The sequence below is a fragment of the Podarcis filfolensis genome, assembly GCF_964270895.1.
Source record: "Podarcis filfolensis genome assembly, chromosome: 8".
Classification (NCBI taxonomy): Eukaryota; Metazoa; Chordata; class Lepidosauria; order Squamata; family Lacertidae; genus Podarcis; species Podarcis filfolensis.
Genome location: NC_139611.1, coordinates 52,977,802 through 52,998,918, shown reverse-complemented (window position 1 = coordinate 52,998,918; position 21,117 = coordinate 52,977,802). Strand labels below are relative to the sequence as shown.

Genomic DNA, 21,117 nt, shown 5'->3' with positions numbered 1-21,117 from the left:
TACTCAGTAACTCAGATCACCACTGAATTTAATTCCACCCCCATTTCATTTTACCTACCCAGAATGATTTGGGACAGCACTGGAGCAGCAAAAGAAGAAACTGGTCCACCACTGGAACATTAAATGGGTACCCAATAGACTCTTCCTTACCTGTCCATCTTCCTTCCCTTTGGTCACAGGCTGTGGCATCACTTTCTCCAGTCCCTGAACAAACCAGTCAATAACACTGTTGGTCAGAAGAAGATCCTTATTAGAGCCACACTCACAATTTCGGGGGACTAGCAGCTCTCTGAAGAGCCCTTGCAACAGACCCAACACCTCCGAGGAATGTGTCATCTGACACTCAGCCAGTAGGAGACACATCCAAGTCCAGAATCTCAGGGCCTCAGTCATGAAGTCTTCTCTTCTTCAGTGCGGTGACCCGACAAAGCCGAAACATAAGAGCATAAGATGAGTCTGCTGGATGAGACCAATGGCCCATCTAGTCCAGCATCCTGATCTCACAGTGGTCCATCAGATGCTTGTGAGAAACCCTCAAGCAGAACATGAGCACACAGGCACTCTCCTGGGTTTCCAGCAACTGGTATTCAGAAAGATATACTGCCTCTGACAGTAGATAAGTAGCCTTATCCTCCATGAATTTATCAAATCCTCTTTTAAAGCCATCCAAATTGGTGGCCATCACTGCCCCCGTGGAAGTGAGTTCCATAGTTTAACTGTGTGGTGTGTGAAGAAGCACTTTCTTTTATCTGCCCTGAATTTTCAAACATTCAGCTTCACATAATTCTAGAGTTATGAGAGAAGGAGGAAAACTTCCCTCTATCCGTTTTCTCCAGGTCATACATCATTTTCTAAACTTCTATCATGTCACCTCTTCCTCTAAAATAAAAAGCCCCAAACACTGCAACTTTTCTTCATAGGGGAGTTGCTCCATCCTCTTTGATTATTTTGGTTGCCTTTTCCCGAACCTTTTCCAACTCTACAATATCTGATTGCTGTTCTCCATTGCCGTGCAAAGCATTTAGAAGCACCTGAATTGCTGGATCCAACTGGCCAAGCAAGGCTGCTCTGCACACTGACCTGGTTCCATCACCGCCAAGTGTTCGAGGAAAGAGAGAGAGGCTCCGAGTGGACAGGCTGTCAGTCGAGGGCCGGTGCTTCGTCCCTGGTTCACTGAGAGGGCTGGCAGGTAAACTCCCTTTCTGTGCTGTGAGGGGGTGGGAGGGGGAGAGTTGGAAAATGAAGTTAGCATCCTTCCTGCAAGAGCCTGAGGCCAAATCACTAGGGCACCCCAAAGCCAGTCACTCACCCCGTTGTGCAGCCTGGTCTCCTGGGGTCCCTTCCTGGTAGCACAAATGGAGAGAAAGCAAAAAGAGGAACCTGTATTATGAATGCCAGCTCTGCCCCCTCACAGGCTTTTGCAAAGGAGTAGAAAAGGGCAGCAAGTGGCAGGTAGGGAGGAGCCTGCAGTTCAGAGAAAAGCATCCTTCATCCAAAGATCACAGGGCAGTTCACAACGTAAAAAGACAAAATACATAAAACAAAAACAAGCCAATAGCCACCTTCCCACAAACACATTTGAAAGTCCATTGAATGTTTATCAGGCAAAAACCTTGTTATGGAGAAATGTTTTTGCCTGGCATCTAAAGATACGTAATGAAGGTACCAGGAGAGCATCCCTATAAAATTTAAAACCTATAGGTATAAATTCAAATGAATGAATGAATTCTACAGCATTTGGGAGCTTCTGCAACAATTCAGCCCAGCTTAGTTATTTTGTGCAGCCCAAGGGACTGAAAGCAAACTTCATTATATTCTATTTTTTAAAAAAACACTCTATCACACACACCAACCTGAGGAAGAGTTTTGTGTACGCCAAAATCTCACACACCACCTTGTGAGCGAGCCTTAGGTGGTCCCAGCAAAGTATTATTTTGCAGTCTCCGTGAATTTTGTTTAAATGAAATAACACTGTTGCCTTTTATTTATTTTTCTGCTTGTTCTCTGCCTTGTCTGCACTTACCTCCGTCTTTTTCATGTTTTCAGGTTGAGGCATCATTTTCCCAAATCCTTCCCAAATCCAAGTGATCATTTTTTTCCCACCACTTCAGAGAAAGAGATAAAGAGAAAAGGAACACATTATTACGATTGTTCATCTTACTAGTCCACAATAAAACTGTCATCACAGCTACAGCAAGACACATGTTGAGAGAGTGTGTTTGTGTGTGTGTCCACATTATAGAACTAAAAGGAATACACAAAGAAGATTCCCTCCTGTGGTTCCCTTCATCCTGTTTCTGTGGGAAATTGCAGTCAAACATTGCACAAGTGCTAGTTAGTACATAGATTAAGATCATAGAGCATTTCTGTGCATTCCCAGCAAAGTGGTAGCATAGCTAAAGGTGCATAAATGGCACTCCAAACTGTTCTTCAGGGAGGGGTTCCTACTAAGAAGCTTCATCTTCAGACTCTCCACCTTGAAATTTCTACTTCTGTATAATGTTTTTAGGATTCAAGCACAGGCAAAGTTCAAAATACCTGGTGGGTTTGGGAAAACTTACATTTTATCCGGGGCATTGTTGTCTGAGCTGTAGTACAGTTCATTCTGCTCCTCTTCTTCATCAATCACAGACACTGGTGGAAGTAGGAGAAATGAGAGAGAGAACAGGGGATTGGAAAAGAAGATACTTTCTCACTGTCTGCTGGAAAGGGCCAGATTATCATTTCTATAACCTTCGTATCAGATAACTCATTTTGCACTTCTCTTCCATCCATGTATTTTGCTGTGTTTTGTTGTTGTTGCTATTGGTTTTAAATTATGTTTGTACACTCCATAGATATATTTTTATTCGCATCTTAGTATAGAAACAAATAAAGCCAAATTTAAAATAATAAGTTCCCCTTTCCCTGATCCTTAATGTTAGGGGAAGACATTCATCATGACATTCAGTGTGTGTGTGGGGGGGGGTGATTAAACATTCCCTTTCCTGTTGCTGCAATCCTACCCAGTGTCCAGTTTAAGGGGGATTCTTAAATCGTTGACTTAATGGCAGGAGCTGCTGTGAATACCTGAGGGACAGAGAAGAGGAACTCTGCGGAGTATTAAAGATATGAGAAACTGCACAGCTATGATTGAATAGGGGGCCTCTCATGCTGGTCAATTATTTACAGGCAACTTACCCCTCTATGGGGGCGGGTGGCACTGTGGTCTAAACCACTGAGCCTCTTGGGCCTGCTGATCAGAAGGTCAGCAGTTCAAATCCCCGCAAAGGGGTGAGCTCCCATTGCTCGGTCCCAGCTCCTGCCAACCTAGCAGTTTGAGAACATGCCAAAAAGTGCAAGTAGATAAATAGGTACCGCTCCGGTGGGAAGGTAAACAGCGTTTCCATGCGCTGCTCTGGTTTTGGTGTTCCTTTGCACCAGAAGCAGCTTAGTCATGCTGACCACATGACCCGGAAAACTGTCTGCGGACAAATGCCAGCTGCCTCGGCCTGTAAAGCAAGATGAGCGCCGCAACCCCAGAGTCGTCTGCGACTGGACTTAACTGTCAGGGGTCCCTTTACCTTTACCTTTACCCCTCTATACATCATGTCAGGGAACACATTTCAGTGCCCACTCACAGGCGGGGGACACACAAACACACACAAGACTTTACCTATTTCTTCCTCTTCCTCTTTCTCCTCCTCTATGCTCTGGACTTCTGTCTGAACACAGACCAAAAAAATAAATTTCACCATTGGAAACATTTCAGGATGAAAGCAAGACTGTCATCAAACTGGATCACCCTTACTCACCACGTCTGGGATATCAATGCTGGCTTCAAAGCTCTTGGCAGCCTCTTGCAGCATGACAGGAGAGTTCTGTGCCGGCTGTGGCATCACCTTCTCCAGGCCCTGAGATATCCAGGAGAGGACTCCTCGGCCAGGGCTGCAAAGGAGGAGGAAGAGGAGGAGGGCTGGGGTGGACAAAGAAGCTTCCTTCCTTCCAGACCTTAACAGCAGAAGCAGAGCCAAGACCTTTCCCCACCCAGAAGGCAGCTAGCTGCAAGGAATGCCCCCCCATTATCACCCCAAACATATACACACAACCACCCAGTCATTTAAGGGTGCTATTCAGATGAGCACACCCTGAATTACAGAAAGCAGGGCCTTTGATTCAGCTGCCACATGGGAAGGAGGGCAGGTGTTGAAAAGGCTGAGAAAGGAATTAAGCTCCCCATCCCATCGTTCCCAGATCTGGCTTCTCACCCATGCTAGAGTTCCCAACATATGTGAGTATAGCCAGATCACAAACTCAGCATGTGGATCTTAACTGCTGGCTCCTGGAACTATGGTTCTGTAACAAATACTAGGGGCATTTTGGTCTGTAATGCAGATATGAAACTTGCCTTTGGTTTGTCTTCTGCCTTAACAGTCCTCCTCATCATGCCCAAAGTGGTGACTTGAGGGTCTAAAATCAATGCATCTCTGCAAGGGGGCAGTTCTGGAGACCCCTGAAGGCCTCACTTTGTACAGTTTGCCACCATCCTCTGAGCAAACCACCTTAAAAAGGAGCCTTTCGGTGTGTGCTAGAAAGCTTCAAACAGATGACTCCTTCCCCTACTATTCCTTTTAGCTGCAATTCAGAATAAGGAACCCAGATGGAAACAGGGTACATGTGTAAAATAAGGGGGAGAGAAACAAAGAATGGCAGGTACCTGTCTGTTGTTGAGACAGAATCACGAGCATTTTCTTTGAACCCTAAATGGAGGAAAAGCCAAGCTATAAGCTAAAATTATCCTTGGGTGCTACTTGCATTTCCAGGAGCATATAAGATTTCTCTGGATCACATTTACAGCCACAGAAGATTTTTTGGTGATGCCCCCATGACACCTCCTTAAGGGACAGGGTTGCATTTTTGCAACTTTTCAAAAGAGATCCTGAAGTTTGGAAATGTGCACTGAGGTTCCACAGCACCTCTCTCCTCAACTGCCATCCTTGCACACTGCCCATACTTTTAATGTTCAAGGATGCGCCTGAAAATGTTGGCGACACAACAGGTAGTTACGATAGCCAACAGTGCAGAATTGTGAAGGGGTGTATGGTCAAGGAGAAGGTAACAACCCAAAAAAAGTGTGGGGGCCCCAGACTCATTCTAACTCCCTCCCACTTTGCAAGCCTTCTGGAGGCAGAGTCAAGCCACCAAGGTAGATTCCAAGCAAACAAGGCAATGCATTTGCAGTTTCATTTGCAGAGATGTCATCCAAAAGCAGTAGCTGCCTGAACCCACCTGTGGGTCACCTGTCAGTAATTTGCAGGAGGGATTCAAACACATACCAGAAACATAGATTTGTGCAATCCTAGTGGATTAGAGCTTTCCATCACCCTCACATGACAAACCTACTAACAAAACAGGACTTCTTGCAGTTTGGGAAGTGCCAGGGACATTCATTGAATTATGGGATGAGCAAATTATTAATGGAAAAATACGTAAACACCCCACAAGTGAACCAGGCTGAATGCTCCTTGTCATATAACTGCCCTGGAAGCAAATCAGAATGAATACCCAGTAAGGGCAGGACATCTGCATGAGCTTTGCACTAGCAAATCAAAATGAATGCTGAATAAAGAGGCTGTCTGAAGGAGCAGTGAGAGTTTGTAATCCAAACTCTGCCTTGTCTCCAGGACTTATACACACGTACTCTTCTTTCCCCTCCCCATCACCACCAATTCTTACCTTCTGCAACACTCCTGGGACTCCTTTCTGTCAGCTTGAGGATTCACAAGAGAGAAGAAACCACAATCAGAGAACAACCCTCGGGCAGTGAAATAGCACCCAGAGGGTGGTAGAGAAGATCAGCCAGAAGCATCTTGCTCAAGCCCAACCAGTTACCGTAGTTCTCTTCTGCCTACTTGATGAGCAGACCATCTACGGTAATCTCATCAGCCTTTGGACTAGGGCTCAAAGCCCTCCACACCTTTCTGTAATTTCTTTCACTGTGTTGCTGTGTAAATGATGGACTCGGGGATGAGAGAGGGGAGGGCTGTCCTAAGATTGGCCACTGTGAGCACAGCTTACTAGACTTGGTGGGCCATTGGCCTGATCCAGCAGGCTCTTATCATAGTCTTAAGGGCTGGCAGCATATTACACTGCAGCCAGGTGTATCACATTAGCTCAGCCAGTCCCCTCCAGATGTTTCAACCTACAACTCCCATCAGCCCCAGCCAGCAAAGCCAAACTTCCACCAGCCCAAGCATCGTACAGCTGTGCTGGCTGGGGTTGGTGAGAGTTGTAGAGTCTGAAACTTCTGGAGTGCACCACGTTGGGGAAGGAAGGCTGCCTTGGACAATTGCATTTGCTGCAAAAGCTGCAGCTGCCTTAACAAAACGAAAAGTAGCCTGGAAGCAACATCAGCTCTTCAACCCTCTGCAGACCTGCCAACATTTTCTCAGTTGTAAACAGGGACATGCTTGTAACGCAGTCCTCCTAAGCATCTCTGCCAAACACACACACAGCCTCCAATCTACACTACATGCTGTGGAAGACTCAACTCTGCCACCTGCTGCATTCGTGTACACAATTAGTTTGATTGAAAAGCCCAAGCACAGCAGGGTGAGTTAAGCTCATTTTATAAATGGTGCAGAAGGTGAGCATAGCACACTTCAGTTGTGTGCTCGTTTTAATTTTATCCTTTAAATAATTTTCATTTATTACAATAAATGTAATAATTTTGTATTACAAGCATATAGCATAACATCTCTAATCCTTCTCTGCCACACCTCTCATCAGGTAACAGGTTATACATTAATGTAACTGTTTCTTTATCAATCCATACAGATTATCCAAACCTTATGTGAGGGGACAGCACATAAATCGTCTTATCTGTCACAGATAGCAAACAATTTTTTTAAAAAAAGAGTGTAGTTCAGACCGTACTGTTCACACTAACCATATCTGCAACAATGCTCTGGATAGCTTTTCTTTAAGACCATTATCATTTGTGTATTGAATAAATTCCCACGTGGTAAAAGATTTGTCCTGTGTTGTTGTTTTCTATTCCTTTTATCACTTTTCAGTTCTGAGTTATTTTCTCAGCAATGGCCAGTGGCCAAACACTTTTGTTCTGTAAATTGTTGTTGCTGTTCTTGTTTTCATAAAGCACATCAGATCCCACTTGAAACCACATCCCAACGTGTGATCACCTCTACTGCTGATCCATTCTCAGCTATCCTGTAGTAATCTGAATAGTAAACCTCACCTCATTCTCACCACGCCATTCCCACTGCTGACCCTTAAGATCAAGCTTGTGTTTGCCAAGGTAGAATGTGACATGTCAAAAGTCTATGGAATTAGTATGGTCCAGGACTGGCCCAAGACATTTTGGCACCTGAGGCGGATGCCAACATTGCGCCTCCCGCCCATCCCCACCAGGGAAGAAATGAGTGAGGAAGGAAGATCTACATCCGAACCTCCTGTCCCTGTGAATCCTGCCACCTGAGGCCATCTCCCCATCTTGCCTCATGAGCGAGCTGGCCCTGGTACAAAGCCCCCACCCTCAGCATACCACTGAGATGTTCACTCACCTGCCTTGCAGATACAGGCCCAGCTTCTACAGCTATTTGGTCAGCCTGTGTGTCTTTTCCCACTACTACAGCGATGGGGGAGCTGACAGGAGGTTGCGGTACGACTTTCTCAATCCAGCCCAGCATCCTGCTACCTGCAGAAAGCAGAATTTCATTACTGCTTCTTGCCAGGAAAAAAAGCCCAAAAATGTGAGACACTGGGGGAGACTGTGGGCATTTCTGGGAGGCTTCTAATTCACACGTTTAAGCTGCACAATGAGAGTTGATGGGGAGATCTTGCTCCACAAACCCACTTCCCCCAGAAGATCAAACTTTTTGTGATAAGTGAAGGGGAAAGTGAAAATGCACTGGAAAGTGTGAAATAACACTTGTTTTGATGTATTGAATGGATCCCAGGGCTTCAACAAAAAGACACGCACATGGCTTTATGGCTCCTCTCCCCAAACAAGCTCACCTTACTTCATCAACAGTAACAATTCAAGCAGTGCCAAGACAGGGAGCCAAACACAAGCCAGCAGTTATTAAGCATTTTGAGCATATAGCACCCTCAATAGGCAACAAAGCCTTACTGCAAATTCTATCCTAGCTCTCTAATTCAATAGGAAGCTGCCTTATCTGCAGGAACATCTTGCCGATTGTCTAGAACTGGCTTGCTGTGGCTTTCTGGGTTTTCAAACATGTTCCCCTGCCTCCTACCTGGAGACGCTAGGGGACTAACTCTTGAAAATTCACTTTGAACCACTCAGTCTAGCCCACTGAAAACTGAAATTACCTGCAGAAAGGCTAAAGAGCTATGGATGCCATCATGGTCCTGTTGTCTTTTATGCCGGGGGTGGTTCTTCCTCCGAGGGCAGGTAGGTATAGGAGCAAGAGTTGCAGGCTTCCCTTGTCATCTATTGTCGCTGCTAGTTAGAACAAGGTCCTTGGCTCTCCTGCTACAATGCAACCCTCTGAGAAGCTGGGAAAGGGATTAGCTGATAACACAGTAAACAAATTGGATTAGGGAGGCTGAGTTGTTCTAAAAACCAGGAGAGAAAAGCAGCCCAACCCGAGGCACCACCCAAATGAGAGAACATCTGCCCTGGAGCAGAAAGAGCTTAGCTAGCAGCACGTTACTGTTGACACCTAACTCTAGCACACTCCCACTGCTGGTGTTTGAAGGTGAGCACACATAACAACAATCATATATCTATCCTGTTGCTTCTTGAGAAATACTGCAGTTTGAAGTGTCTTCCCTCACACTTGCTTCCATCTCATTTGAGAATGGAAGTTGTAGTTCGGATGAGGTGTATACATTTCAGACAGCTGTTGTTGCACATGCTCAGATGACAACTTCAGTGAACTGGAGCCCAGAGGGTGCTGCATTTGCAGGGAAACAACTCAGGTAATGAGCATCAGGCGAAGACATCTCTTTGGTGTCCACCGCAATGTACAAATGTGACTTGAAGCCCAGCAGTGTGGGGCTGGGAATGACCTCGCTGCAGTCCAAGATACTAATGTGTATGTAGCCACATTCACACTTTTGCAGGCAAAGCTCCATATATGACTCGTTCACGGCTTACTAGCACTGGACAAAGAGTATACTGAACATTCACACGCCACTGCCCAAAGCAGATGGAGTGGATTCTCAATCTTCAGGACCAATCTGCGGGAGCCAGAGGCCAGTCAAGTTAATTGTGTCATTGCAGATGCTGTCAATTAAAGGATGATCCCTTTCCCACTGACTCTGTGCTGCTAACAGGATTTTCTACTGCCCCTAATCTCTTTGAATAGGCCTTTTCCTTACCAGGCTTGCTCATATGTGGAAGAATGGTGTAGATGACGTTATTCCGTTGTAGCAAGTCTCTTCCTGGATCATCCAAATGTCCTTTCACCAGCTAACACCTTGGTTGCTAGGAAATTATTGCTCTAGCACATGGGTAGGCAAACTAAGGCCCGGGGGCCAAATCTGGCCCAATCACCTTCTAGATCCAGCCCACATGTTTTTATGAGTAGAATTTAAAATGCATCTCTGGGTTATTTGTGGGGCATTGGCATTCATTCTTTTTTCCCAAAATATAGTCCAGTCCCCCACAAGGTCTGAGGGACAGTGGACGGGCTCCCTGCTGAAAAAGTATGCTGACCCCTGTCTAGCATTCACCAACAAGTTGTGCTGGATTAGTAGAATTTCTCCCTCCTCCCCCTTAATCAGCTGTTCCAGAGTTGTTCAGGGTTGCTGAGATCAGCCATATGAGTAACCAACACTGAGAACTGGGAAACACTGGCCTGCGAGCGCTCCAATGGGAGAACAGCCTTTACCAAGGGTGTCATGGGCTTTGAAGACACTCAAACTCAGGACGAAAGGGAGAACATGCTAAGAGGAAGGCACGTTTGGCAAACCTTCACCATGATCAACTCCTACCCAGAAACCTATGTCCCTACTGTGGAAGGATGTGTAGATCCAGAATTGGCCTCCACAGTCACTTATGGACTCACTGTTAAGACCGTGGTCATGGAAGACAATCTTACCCAGCTACAAATGAACACCAGAGAAGAAGAGGACAATTTTTTAGAACAAACGGAGTGTTATTACATTGTGTTTTCCCTTATCTGCGTTGGCCCTCAGAAAACGAAGGACTAAAATTGTACCTTAGCTCTGAATATCCCTTGTGTTTTGTTATGGCTTAGAGTTAAGCATAAATCTATTTATGTGCTGTCACTGCTATTGTAAAGGGTACTTGTGCTGATTTTCCATCCACTTAATGGGTAGGCAAACTAAGGCCCGGGGGCCAGATATTGCCCAATTGCCTTCTCAATCCGGCGCATGGATGGTCCAGGAATCAGCGTGTTTTTACATGAGTAGAATGTGCCCTTTTATTTAAATGCATCTCTGGGTTATTTGTGGGGCATAGGAATTCGTTCATTCCCCCCCTCCCAAAAAAAATATAGTCTGGCCCCCCACAAGGTCCGAGGGACAGTGGACCAGCCCACTACTGAAACAGTTTGCTGAGCCCTGACTTAACCCCTAACTTAGACTTCGCCAATGTAGTGCCCTCCAAATGTGGTTGCACTACAACTTCCATCATGGTGTGCTGGCGGGCAGGCAATCACTCTGGGATTGGTAGAAATGGAAGAGGGTGAAAAGGAGGCACCAGAAAGCCAGAGCCCTCCTGTCTGGTGTGGTGGAGGCTGGTCCCTTGGGCTGGTCCCTTTATTATGCTTTTATATTTGTTGAAAGCTGCCCAGAGTGGCTGGGGCAACCCAGTCAGATGGGTGGGGTACTACTACTACCACCAGTAATAACAACTGTCTTCTGTCAGCCCTCAGCCAGTCCCCACTTGCCTGCCTTCCTACAACCAGTCCAGGGGGCAGCCCTGACTGCCAGCTTCTTCCTCCCTAATCTCTTGTAGAGCTAATCAGGGAGGGGATTGGGAGCAATGTCAGAATTAGTTTGCTGCCTGTCATTCACTCTGGCTTTGCCTGTCATTGGCTCTGGTGCCCCCTGCTGTTAGCCTCCTTGCCTTCTGCCCCACCAGTTCTGTTGGATACCAACCACCACTGAGCTGGTGGAGGCTGATGTGGCAGCGGGGGGGGGGGTCTCCAAATAATGGCTGCAGTTGACAGGTTAGGAGTGTGGGTGTGCTCTGGTTTCTTTATTGCTGTTTGTGGGTAGGAAGTGGACACCACACAGCAATTTCTGACTGCCCAGCCTCCTACATAACAACATAAGAAGGGTGCACTAAATCAATTGGGGATTGAAACATTGAACTGCTATAGCCCTTAAGGATGTAAGATGAGGCCAATGGCCCATCTAGTCCAGCATCCTGTTTTCCCTCATATAAAGGTAAAGGGACCCCTGACCATTAGGTCCAGTTGCGACTGACCCTGGGGTTGCGGCGCTCATCTCGCTTTATTGGCCGAGGGAGCCAGCGTACAGCTTCCGGGTCATGTGGCCAGCATGACTAAGCTGCTTCTGGCGAAACCAGAGCAGCGCACGGAAATGCCGTTTACCTTCCCACCGGAGTGGTACCTATTTATCTTATTTATCTACTTGCACTTTGATGTGCTTTCAAACTGCTAGGTTGGCAGGAGCAGGGACCAAGCAACAGGAGCTCACCCCGTCATGGGGATTCCACCAACTGGTATTCAGAAGCATTGCTGCTTCCAACCATGGAGCCTGAGAACAGCTGTCATGGGTGGTAATTGCTGAAAGCCCTCTCCTCCATGAATTTGTCTAATCCTCTTTTAAAGCCATCTACATCAGTGACCATCACTGCCTCCTGTGGGAGTGAGTTCCACAGTTTAGCTATGCACTGTGTCCTGAATCTTCCAACAGCCAGCTTTACCAGCCACCCACAAGTTCTACCCACTTTCTTCATGCCATGTATAACTTTATAAGCTTCTATCATCACCTTTCCACCCCCTTGATCATTTTAGTTGTCCTTTTCTGAACCTTTTCCAACTCTACAACATCCTTTTTGAGGTAAGCTAACCAGAACTGTACACAGTATTCCAAAAGTGGTCACATCATAGGTTTTTCTAATGGCATTATTACGTTGGCAGTTTTATTTTCAATTCTTTTCTTAATTCCTTTCTTCCCGAACCAGCACGGGGCGGGGGGTGGGGTGTATGTTTGTGTAAAAACTTCTCTTTGGCCTTTTCCTGCACAGGCCGGCTAGTGGCCACAGCAGATACTACAACCTCAGGCACGACACTTCCTTCTTTTAGCCCTGGTGAATGGGGGAGATCACCCGTTACCAGGTAACTCCAGTGACATCGCTCTAGTCACCTAGCAACCTTGCCCTCATCACCCAACTGTTCCATGGGGTATTGGCTTCCCGTTGCCATGGAGAATTGGGGGTCAATACAAAGAATGTCTGGAGGGGCAAGTGAGCCCTCAGCCCTGGAACGGGAAACAAATTGAGAGAAGAAAGCAGGTCTCCCCTTGGATGAGGTATTCCTTTCCCTTTCCTTGCGGACTTGCGGGTGTGAGGGTGCTTCAGTGGCCCCTCATGCAAAGAAGAGACAGGTTTGCATTATATTTGCATTTGCTAATTGACATGCATAGAAGCAAATTTAGAAATAAATGCTGTAAGTTGTACAGAAATGCATCTTTTGGTGTAGGAGAAGGTGGTGACAAGGAGCCTTCTGTGTCCACTCAGTTTGCGGTGGCGGATCCTAGCTGCTGGTGGAAAACCCACGCACTGCTCCCTTCCGAGGGCTCTTGATCTTGAACCAGACTTGGGTCAGAGAGTCCTTCAGACAAAAGACTGTCCTCCATGAGCCATGGGCAGAACGTCTTAGAAGGCACCTGAAGGAGACTGGCACTGCTGCCAGGAGGAATCTTCATCTTCTAGAGCTCCATGGGTTTGTCCCTAAACCACTCTGGTTGCCAGCTCAGCCCCATCTTTAGGGAGAGTGAGGCAGGTGCCTCAGGGGGCAGACAGAGTGGCAGTGACATGTGCTGAAAGGCAGAGCTGTGTGTGCCACACTCCTTGCCCTCCAGCCCTGAGGCAGGCCCCATGGGGGCCTTTTTGCCGCTGGAACTCTGTGAAAGACACAGGAGGCACTTGCTTAGTATTGCACAGGAGACTCTCTTTGAAGCAAGTCTATTGGCAATCAATAAGGCTGCTTAAATACTGGTAGGCCTGCCAGATTGGGGGTGGGGAAGGACAATAATTCAATGGAAAGGGCAGCGCAATAGCAGTTGTGAGGCGGGGATGGAAAAGTGATGCAGAGCTGCAACTCCTGCAACTGTGACAGGCGCCTGGCAGGTCCTGAGTGCATGGAGTCGGAGGAAAGACATTTTCTATGCTGCTTTTGAAGGCTGCCTCGAATTCCTTCCACAGGAAGCAGGAAATGGGACCCGCAGAGCCCTGCTTGTTCTGACACATTTGATAAAAGACATATGTTGCTTGCGTGTGTCCCTGTGAGCTGGGAAGCTGCAGCCGCTACAGTCCTTGCAAACATAGAGAGGAAGTTCACTCCTAAGGCAGCTCTTTTGTTTCCTGAGGAACTTCCTCCCCAAGCAACCTCCAGCATTTTTATACAGCCCTTTGCACCTCTGTTCAGTGGCGTAGCGTGGGGGGTGCAGGGGGGGCCGGCCGCACCGGGCGCAACATCTGGGGTTAGGGCAAATCCATGGGTTAGGGGGCGCAAATCCACGGGTTAGGGGGCGCAAATTACTTGCCTTGCCCCGGGTGCTGACAACCCACGCTACGCCACTGCCTCTGTTCCTTCTGCTGCTCTGAGACACAGCAAGCACAGGATCAGTTTGGATGTCAGCATTCCATGAACCATGGGAAGCTGTAGGCTCACATTCACATGCTCCCCTCTCTTTGTGCATCTCAGAGGAGATGGAAAGCAGCCACTTTTGATTCAGGCTCATCACAGGTCTCTGTTACATCCCAGCTTGGAAATGTAACTTAATTTAAACTAGCTTTCTCCAGCATGGTGCTGCCCAGCAGTTCTAGATGACAATTCCCAGAAGCCTAAGTGCCTTTAAACCCTACTGGCTGATAGAAGACATAGTCCATAGCTGCTAACCAGGTTTCAAGCTCTCTGCTGACACCAACACTGTTAAATATTTTTTTTAAAATCCATTGTACAATGACTGCCAAAATTGGTGGGGTCTTGCAGAGGCAGATTTAGGGGAACATGACCTGTTTGGTTACACCGGGCACGGAGCCTCGGGGGCGCTGCAAGGGGCTCTGCAACTATTGCATAGAATGGAAAGCAAGATTTGAGTCCTCAAGTTTTGCCACTGGGTCTTAGGGGAACCAGAAAAATGTGCTTGATCAGATCCCTGGGCTGGAAGTCAGTCACCCCTGATCTGCATGGATTCCAGTGGCCTGATCACAGCAGTTATGCATTCAAACCATTTCTAAGTCCTGGAAAATTATTATTCTTCATAATTTTGCATGGAAGGGGAAGGGATTTTGAACAAGTCAGAAGACTTCTGTGATCCTCCTAGTGTTCAGCGTCCTCTGGGAGCTTCATGACTCATATCCCAGCCTGAGGACCTTTGCAAACCAGTCTTATGCATGCCCTTTGTTCAAAAGGATGCCCAGGGCTGGCCCAAGACATTTTGGTGAATAAAAATCTTGCCCCCCACATCTTCCACTGGTAAGAGGAGGCCACTCCTTCAAACGGTGAACTCAGAGATAACTCCAGCTCAAGGAAGAGTTTCTGCTGGAGGGATGGAGGGTGCCTTCACTTGCCCAGAGGACAGCATGGGCAAGGCAGTAACTCCCCTTTCCCTTTCCTCTGGCTAATTTTGCAGCAATGGCCCAAATACTGGATTTGACCCTCTGTCCTCAAGATGCTCCTCCTGTCTACGCCTCTCCGGCGGTCCTCATCCCGCTGGAGCCCAGAAAAGTCATGCTGTCTGGAGTGAAGCATCACATCTATCACCCCCGCTTGCCGACGCTAAGGCAGATGGATATGGACACCGCGGCCTTCAAGCTCACAGACGAGCATTGCAGGACAACCACCACTTGCTGCAAAGGTAACTGGGGCAGATGGCTCATTGGTATTGAGAGCCAAGCCAGGGTGGGGACTGAGCATTGAACTCCAGAGTTTGCTCTGCTTGTGGTGTTGTGTGAGTACAGGGCTGGCCTAGGATGTTTCACCACTTGCGGCAAAAAACCTCTGCTGCCGCCACCATCTGGAAGCAGACTGTGGAAGCCCTGGCTTGCTGAAGGTGGCAGAGGAGGAGGGGGAAGAGGCTGGAGAGGAGCAGGTGGTAGGAGGATGTGGCTGCCCTGGAGGGAGGAGGTGGAGGTGGTGGCACAAGAGAAGCCCAGGAGGCAGTGAGTGGCAGATCTACTTAGAAACCTCAGAGGCTGTTCTCTTTCCCCTTCAGTCCACCTATGCATCAAGGTGATGAGGACCAGGAACTTGCATACTGTATTCTAAAACCAAAATCAGGATTTTGGTGTAGTGGCACGTTCTGCAATTCACTTGACATTTTTAGAGAGGCAGGGCCCTTGGCCAGCTGGGATGGGGCAGGTAATCTTGACATCTCTGACTCATCTTTCTTGTTTGTGTTTGTTTCCCCTCCCCCAAAGATGATTTTGAAAATGCAACCTTCACCTTGGCTGGAGTGCCCACCCAGCGCCTCCCATCCCTGGTGAGTCACTGCCATCAAATGCTGCTGCTGCTGTTGTTGCTGTCGCTGTCATCCTTTGGTCCATCCATCTCTGAGGAGTGTTGGGTGGCCAGGTGAGGAAGTGGAGAGGGCTCCTGAAGTTCTCATAGTTGGATCAAGGAGGGATTCCAGCAGATGCTGCTTGCATGGCATACTTCACCTGCTGCAATTCCCTCTTCCACACAACTATGAAAGGTGCAGGAGCCCTCTACAGTTTTACATCCGGCCACCTTAACTGGCTGCCCCTTCAGTGGTCTGTGCATTACACCCATCCCCACCCCATTTGCTTTTTTGAGCAAAGCACAGTCCTAAACTTAAGATCATAAGAAGAGTCTTCAGCTGAATCACGGCCTATGGGAAACCAGTGAGTGGAACATGAGCATAGGAACACTCTCCTCTCCTGTGATTTCCAGCAACTTCAGAAGCATTGCTTCCTTCAGCTGTGGAGGCAGACATCGTGGCTATTCTAGTAGCCATTGATAGCCCTTTCCCTCCATGAATTAGTCTTAATCCTCTTTTAAAGTCATCTAAGTCGGTGACCATTCCTGCCTCCTGTGGAAGTGAGTTCCATAGTTTAACTATGAGCGGCATGAAGAAGTCCTTTCTTTTCTCTGTCCTGAGCCTCCCAACATACAGCTTCATTGAATGTCCATGAGTTCCAGTACCATGAGAGATGGAGAAAAAACATTCTTCTGTCCAGTTTTCCAACTATGCATAAACTTCTATCGTGTCACTTTTAAAAGATGAGCCTGGATGAGCTGCTGCTTCTATACAGGAAGCAACTTCTCTGCCTCCTGGTGTGTGTTTGGGGGGAAGGGAGATAGGAGGCTTTAAATTTATTATTATTATTATTATTATTATTATTATTATTATTATTATTTTGTTTATACCCCACCCCAGCCACTCTGGGTGGCTCACAGCGTATATCAAAACATACTAAAACATCAAACATTAAAAACCTCCCGATACAGGGCTGCCTTCAGATGTCTTCTAAAAGTCATACTTACTCCTTGGAGACATCAGTGTATTCTGAACATGCATTTCAAAGCAGAAAAAAGTGTGTGTTCATACATGCTTCCTAGAAAGATGCAGCTGCACTTAACCATCTCTCACAAAGCCTGAGGCGGTTGCATGGGGTAAGTGGCACAAATGCCCATCTACCTGGTGCCACTACCCATTGTGTGCTCTGTGCCAGCCTTTCCCAACCTAGTGCCCTCTGGCTGTTTTGGACTGTCTGTAACCCCCACTAGCCCCTGTGGGATTTGTAGTCCAAAACGGCTGGAGACCACTAGGCTGAGGGAAGCTGATCTGCACACATTTCCCTCTCAGAAATTGAGGTAGGCATCACCGCATGCAATCCCTTAAACTGAGCGCAGGAAACTCTTCTGTGCTCCGCTGCGTCCGACTGCAGGGCTGCCTTGTAGTAACTTTGTCATTGCTCAGGGTATGACAGAACTGGGCAAGTCATTGACTGAAAAGTACCGAGCAGGGAAAATGGCGCCTCTCTTGCCCAGCACCAACCAGGAGGAATGGCCCAGCTACACCAGGGCTATGGACGACTGGTCTCGCTTCGTATCCAGTGCAGGAGAGTTCAAGGTGCCCAACTTTAGCAAAAAAGGTAGGAGGTACAGCTGCCTTCAGCATCCTTCTGTCTTTCAGGAAGTTGCACCACAGCCATTTGCTGGCATGATCAGGTCCTCAAAGTGAGAGCTTCCCTAGGGAGTGGCCTTTGGGAGGTGCCAAGTACATGGTGAGGTCTTGGTAAAGGTAAAGGGACCCCTGACCATTAGGTCCAGTCGTGACCGACTTTGGGGTTGTGGCGCTCATCTTGCTTTATTGGCCGAGGCTCCCAGGTCATGTGGCCAGCATGACTAAGCCGTTTCTGGTGAACCAGAGCAGCGCACGGAAATGCCGTTTACCTTCCCGCCGGAGCGGTACCTATTTATCTACTTGCACTTTGACGTGCTTTTGAACTGCTAGGTTGGCAGGAGCAGGGACCAAGCAACGGGAGCTCACCCCGTCGCGGGGATTCAAACCGCCGACCTTCTGATCGGCAAGTCCTAGGCTCTGTGGTTTAACCCACAGCACCACCTGCGTCCCTCGGCGAGGTCTTGGCTCAATCCCTAAAACTCCTCCAGGTGCTTCTCAGCTTGTGATCTTCCCGTGATCTTGCTTTGTCCACATGGTGATTTTGCCAGGTCACAGAACGGTCGTGAAAAAATGTTCCCAAACCAGGAGTGATTAGAAAGAAGGTTCTGTGAACTGGAAGGCAGAAGAACCACAAGGGCCTTTGCACCAATCCCTGGTGTCTTTCAGCAACACTTAGTGGAAATGGTTAGGATTAGCCATCCCCAATTTAGTGCCCTCCAGAAGTTTTGCACCACAACTCCCATCAGCCCCGGGCAATGCTTGGCCACAGAGACATGCTACTAACAGCCAAATGGTTTCCTATGAGTGTGTGAAGTTCCTTTCCTGAATGAGGAGCTTTGTCAAATACAGTAATCCCAAAGCAATCCCCAGCATTGTATGGACTGACTCTGCCCTCCCTTCTGACCTTCCTTTACTTTCTCATTCTGAAGCCACTCAGTGCAGAAGGAAGGAGTTGGGGCACTTGCTTTTCGCACAGCAAGTCTTGCCAAATCCCTGCCATTCCCAGCTTTCCCTGTGGGCCTGCGCATAGGAACACACCAGAAGCACTTGTGGCTACTTAGCTGCATCAGCCACAGCTGGCAAAGCAGACCAGGAGATTAAGCCCTCTGTGCTTCTTTCACAGTTCTTGGGTTCAGCTGTTACGCCGTGAGGTACTTAAAACCCGACGTCACGCAGACCTGGCGGGTAAGAGACTGTTGTTCGCTAGTGTGCATGTTTGGGGTGAGGAGTGAGAGGTGGTGGCTGAAGCAGCTTTTGTCTGGATGCCCTGGAGAGAACTTCTGAACCTGGGGTGGCGGAGTAAGGACCTTAGGACCAGGGACTGAATGCAGCCCCCTTTGCCTCTCTCTGGCCCCTGGGATTCTCTGCAAGCTATGTCTCTCACTGCCCCTTTCTCAGGTCGTTTCCTGGCTGGAAAGCATCCTTGAATCTCTGAAAATGAATTTTGTTAGCTTGGAAGCAGAATGGAGAGATGGGGGGGGGGGGAGAAAAGAAGTGCAGTGTGCGTGTAGAAAGAAACCCCAGTTTGTGTGGCTGGCAGAAAGCCCTGCTGGGCAAAAGGTTAAGAGCAGGCATAGGCAAACTTGGCCCCCCAGATGTTTTGAGACTGCAACTCCCATCATCCCTGACCACTGGTCCTGTTAGCTAGGGATGATGGGAGTTGTAGTCCCAAAACATTTGGAGGGCTGAGTTTGCCTAGGCCTGGTTAAGAGTCACAACTGTTGCCTCTGGCCCCTTGCTGCCTCTGGCCATTACTGGCATACAGGCCCCCAGAGGGTTGCTTCTTAAGAGAATGTGGCCCTCAGGCTGGAAAAGATTCTCAGTCCTAACCTTTCTAAGAAGGGCACATTCACAGCCAGGGTCTCCAGTCCACAGGGTCTGTTGTGGGGGGAATGGATAACTGAGCAGGGAAGGGAATAAAATGAAATAGCGCATCCCCAGAGAGGATGTGGCTGGTACTCTGAACAGATGCACTCTACACTGCAATATTTTGTGTTAGGTTCTGCACTCCACCCCCACATACCTTGGATTTAAGATTCAATTCAAAACTTAAAGCATCATCTTTCTCCCCTGTTTCATGCTAGTATTGCCTCAACCAGAACCCAAGTTTGAGTAGATATGGACCAAAGCCCATGCCTTACAACACTGTGTAAGTATCATCACATGCACCTAAATCCCCTTAGGGTTAACAATCACCTCCCCCATAACCCTTGAATAACTCGTCTTTTTGTTTCGTTGCAGCAATACCTACAGGAGCTTTGGATCAGCACACAGGTAACTGGCTCTGCTGGCCCCAAAGGAACAAAAGGGGCCAAAAAAATTAAATCCCACCCAACTCAGTGTGAGAGAGGAAAACGTCACATGCTATTGAATGAAGGCGAGCCAGCTATCAATGCTCATGAGCCAGATACAACCAGTTCATTGTCAACTGGGCAGGCTTTGATCTTGCTCTTTTTGGAGCAAGCCTTCAGGCTCACACATGGCTTTCATTAAGAAGAGCCTTGTTATCTGGGGGCCAAACTGGATGTGACTCGAACCACAATGGAACTCACTCCCGCACGAGGCAGTGAAGGCCACCCACTTAGATGACTTTAAAGAAGGTTAGCCTGTTTCATGGAAGAGAATGCTATTGATGGCTACAAGCCATACTGCTGCTCTGCCTCCATGGTCAGAGACAGTAGTGCTTTTGAATACCAGTTGCTGGAAGGAGTGGGGAAGCGTGCTCTTGTTCTCAGGTCCTGCTTGCAGGATTCTCACAGCCATCTGGTTGGCCATTGTGAGACCAGCATGCTCAACTAGATGGGCCATTGGCCTGATCCAGCAGGCTTTTCTTACGCTCTTAAAAGGAACAGAAAAAGGTTTTCAATGTGTATGAATAATCCCCCTCAAAGAATGGTGCTTTTATGACACAGTAAATGAATGTATAGAAAAGGACAGTGGTTGCTGAGAGTACAACTTGCACTAGATTTTCATTCAGCAGGGAAAAGTCATTTTAGTACACTGGATGGACAGTGGAATCGGGAATTCAAAGATGGGAATTCAGAACACACATCTTTCGCACATGGACAAAACCAACCACCACCAACCGTCCCCAACCTGATACCCTCCAAGTACCATCTTGGTGCTTTGGATTATAACTCCCACAATCCCCATTCACTATGGCCATCAATGGGAGTTGTAGCCCAAACACCTAGAGGACACCAAGTTGGGCAAGGCTGGACAAGACTCTTTGTACACCACCCCTAAGTCAACTAATGGCCCAGGAAGCAGCACCAATGCTCCCAGCTCAAACGATCTGACCTTGGGCAACTCCAATTTCAAAATAACTGATTGTGGATATATGAAATGGTCTCTTCTGTTGCTTTCTAGCCGCTCTCACTATCTCCAACCTTGGCACTAGGAGACAGGCCACAGAAAAAGAAGCCACATGAATCTTCTCCTTCAGCTTTTGAACATCCACAAGGAATAAATGCTATTGGTTCAACAAGGAAGGTGCAGAGAAGGCGTTTCCTGGTCAAATAAAATACACTTCAAAGTGGGGGATGAGGAAACAGGAGGGGAGCAGCAAGGATAGCTAGTTCCCCCCACCCCAAAACTGTCTTGGCCTTCTTCCCAGCATGCTACAGCAAAGTGGTTCACAACGAAGAGACTGCTGGCCAGCCTTCACTGAGCATGTCTTACCAGATTCAGGAGGTACCACCTTTGGTTCTTTGCAGCCATCAAGCCTGTTGGCCCAGAGCTTTTCAATGTATTGCTGCAACAAAATGAAGAGTAGTG

The 21,117-nt window shown here is 47.8% G+C and overlaps 2 protein-coding genes across 3 annotated transcripts in view; one reads left to right on the top strand and one right to left on the bottom strand.

Moving 5' to 3' along the window:
* Positions 1 to 8,026, bottom strand: part of CNGB1 (cyclic nucleotide gated channel subunit beta 1) — a gene marked incomplete at its 5' end in the record, with an annotated part of 39,523 nt that extends 31,497 nt beyond the window's left edge. Inside the window, 11 exons of the mRNA XM_083625847.1 lie at positions 151 to 226; positions 1,081 to 1,207; positions 1,310 to 1,343; positions 2,024 to 2,105; positions 2,562 to 2,634; positions 3,656 to 3,704; positions 3,795 to 3,927; positions 4,697 to 4,739; positions 5,716 to 5,749; positions 7,563 to 7,725; positions 8,022 to 8,026. Of these exons, the coding sequence (XP_083481973.1) occupies positions 151 to 226; positions 1,081 to 1,207; positions 1,310 to 1,343; positions 2,024 to 2,105; positions 2,562 to 2,634; positions 3,656 to 3,704; positions 3,795 to 3,927; positions 4,697 to 4,739; positions 5,716 to 5,749; positions 7,563 to 7,725; positions 8,022 to 8,026 (819 nt within the window). The remainder of the gene's footprint in view (positions 1 to 150; positions 227 to 1,080; positions 1,208 to 1,309; positions 1,344 to 2,023; positions 2,106 to 2,561; positions 2,635 to 3,655; positions 3,705 to 3,794; positions 3,928 to 4,696; positions 4,740 to 5,715; positions 5,750 to 7,562; positions 7,726 to 8,021) is intronic.
* Positions 8,027 to 12,346: 4,320 nt separating this feature from the next.
* Positions 12,347 to 20,831, top strand: SPMIP8 (sperm microtubule inner protein 8). Of its 2 annotated transcripts, none has more exons than XM_083625068.1 (8): positions 12,347 to 12,570; positions 14,824 to 15,048; positions 15,611 to 15,672; positions 17,134 to 17,308; positions 18,464 to 18,525; positions 19,425 to 19,489; positions 19,582 to 19,614; positions 20,710 to 20,831. In XM_083625068.1, the coding sequence occupies exons 2-8, from the start codon at positions 14,826 to 14,828 to the stop codon at positions 20,738 to 20,740; spliced, it is 651 nt and encodes a 216-aa protein (XP_083481194.1). In that variant the 5' UTR covers positions 12,347 to 12,570; positions 14,824 to 14,825; the 3' UTR covers positions 20,741 to 20,831. The 2 variants fall into 2 exon arrangements, with proteins under 2 accessions (XP_083481194.1, XP_083481193.1); XM_083625067.1 differs by having other exon boundaries at positions 12,352 to 12,495.
* Positions 20,832 to 21,117: the final 286 nt, after the last annotated feature.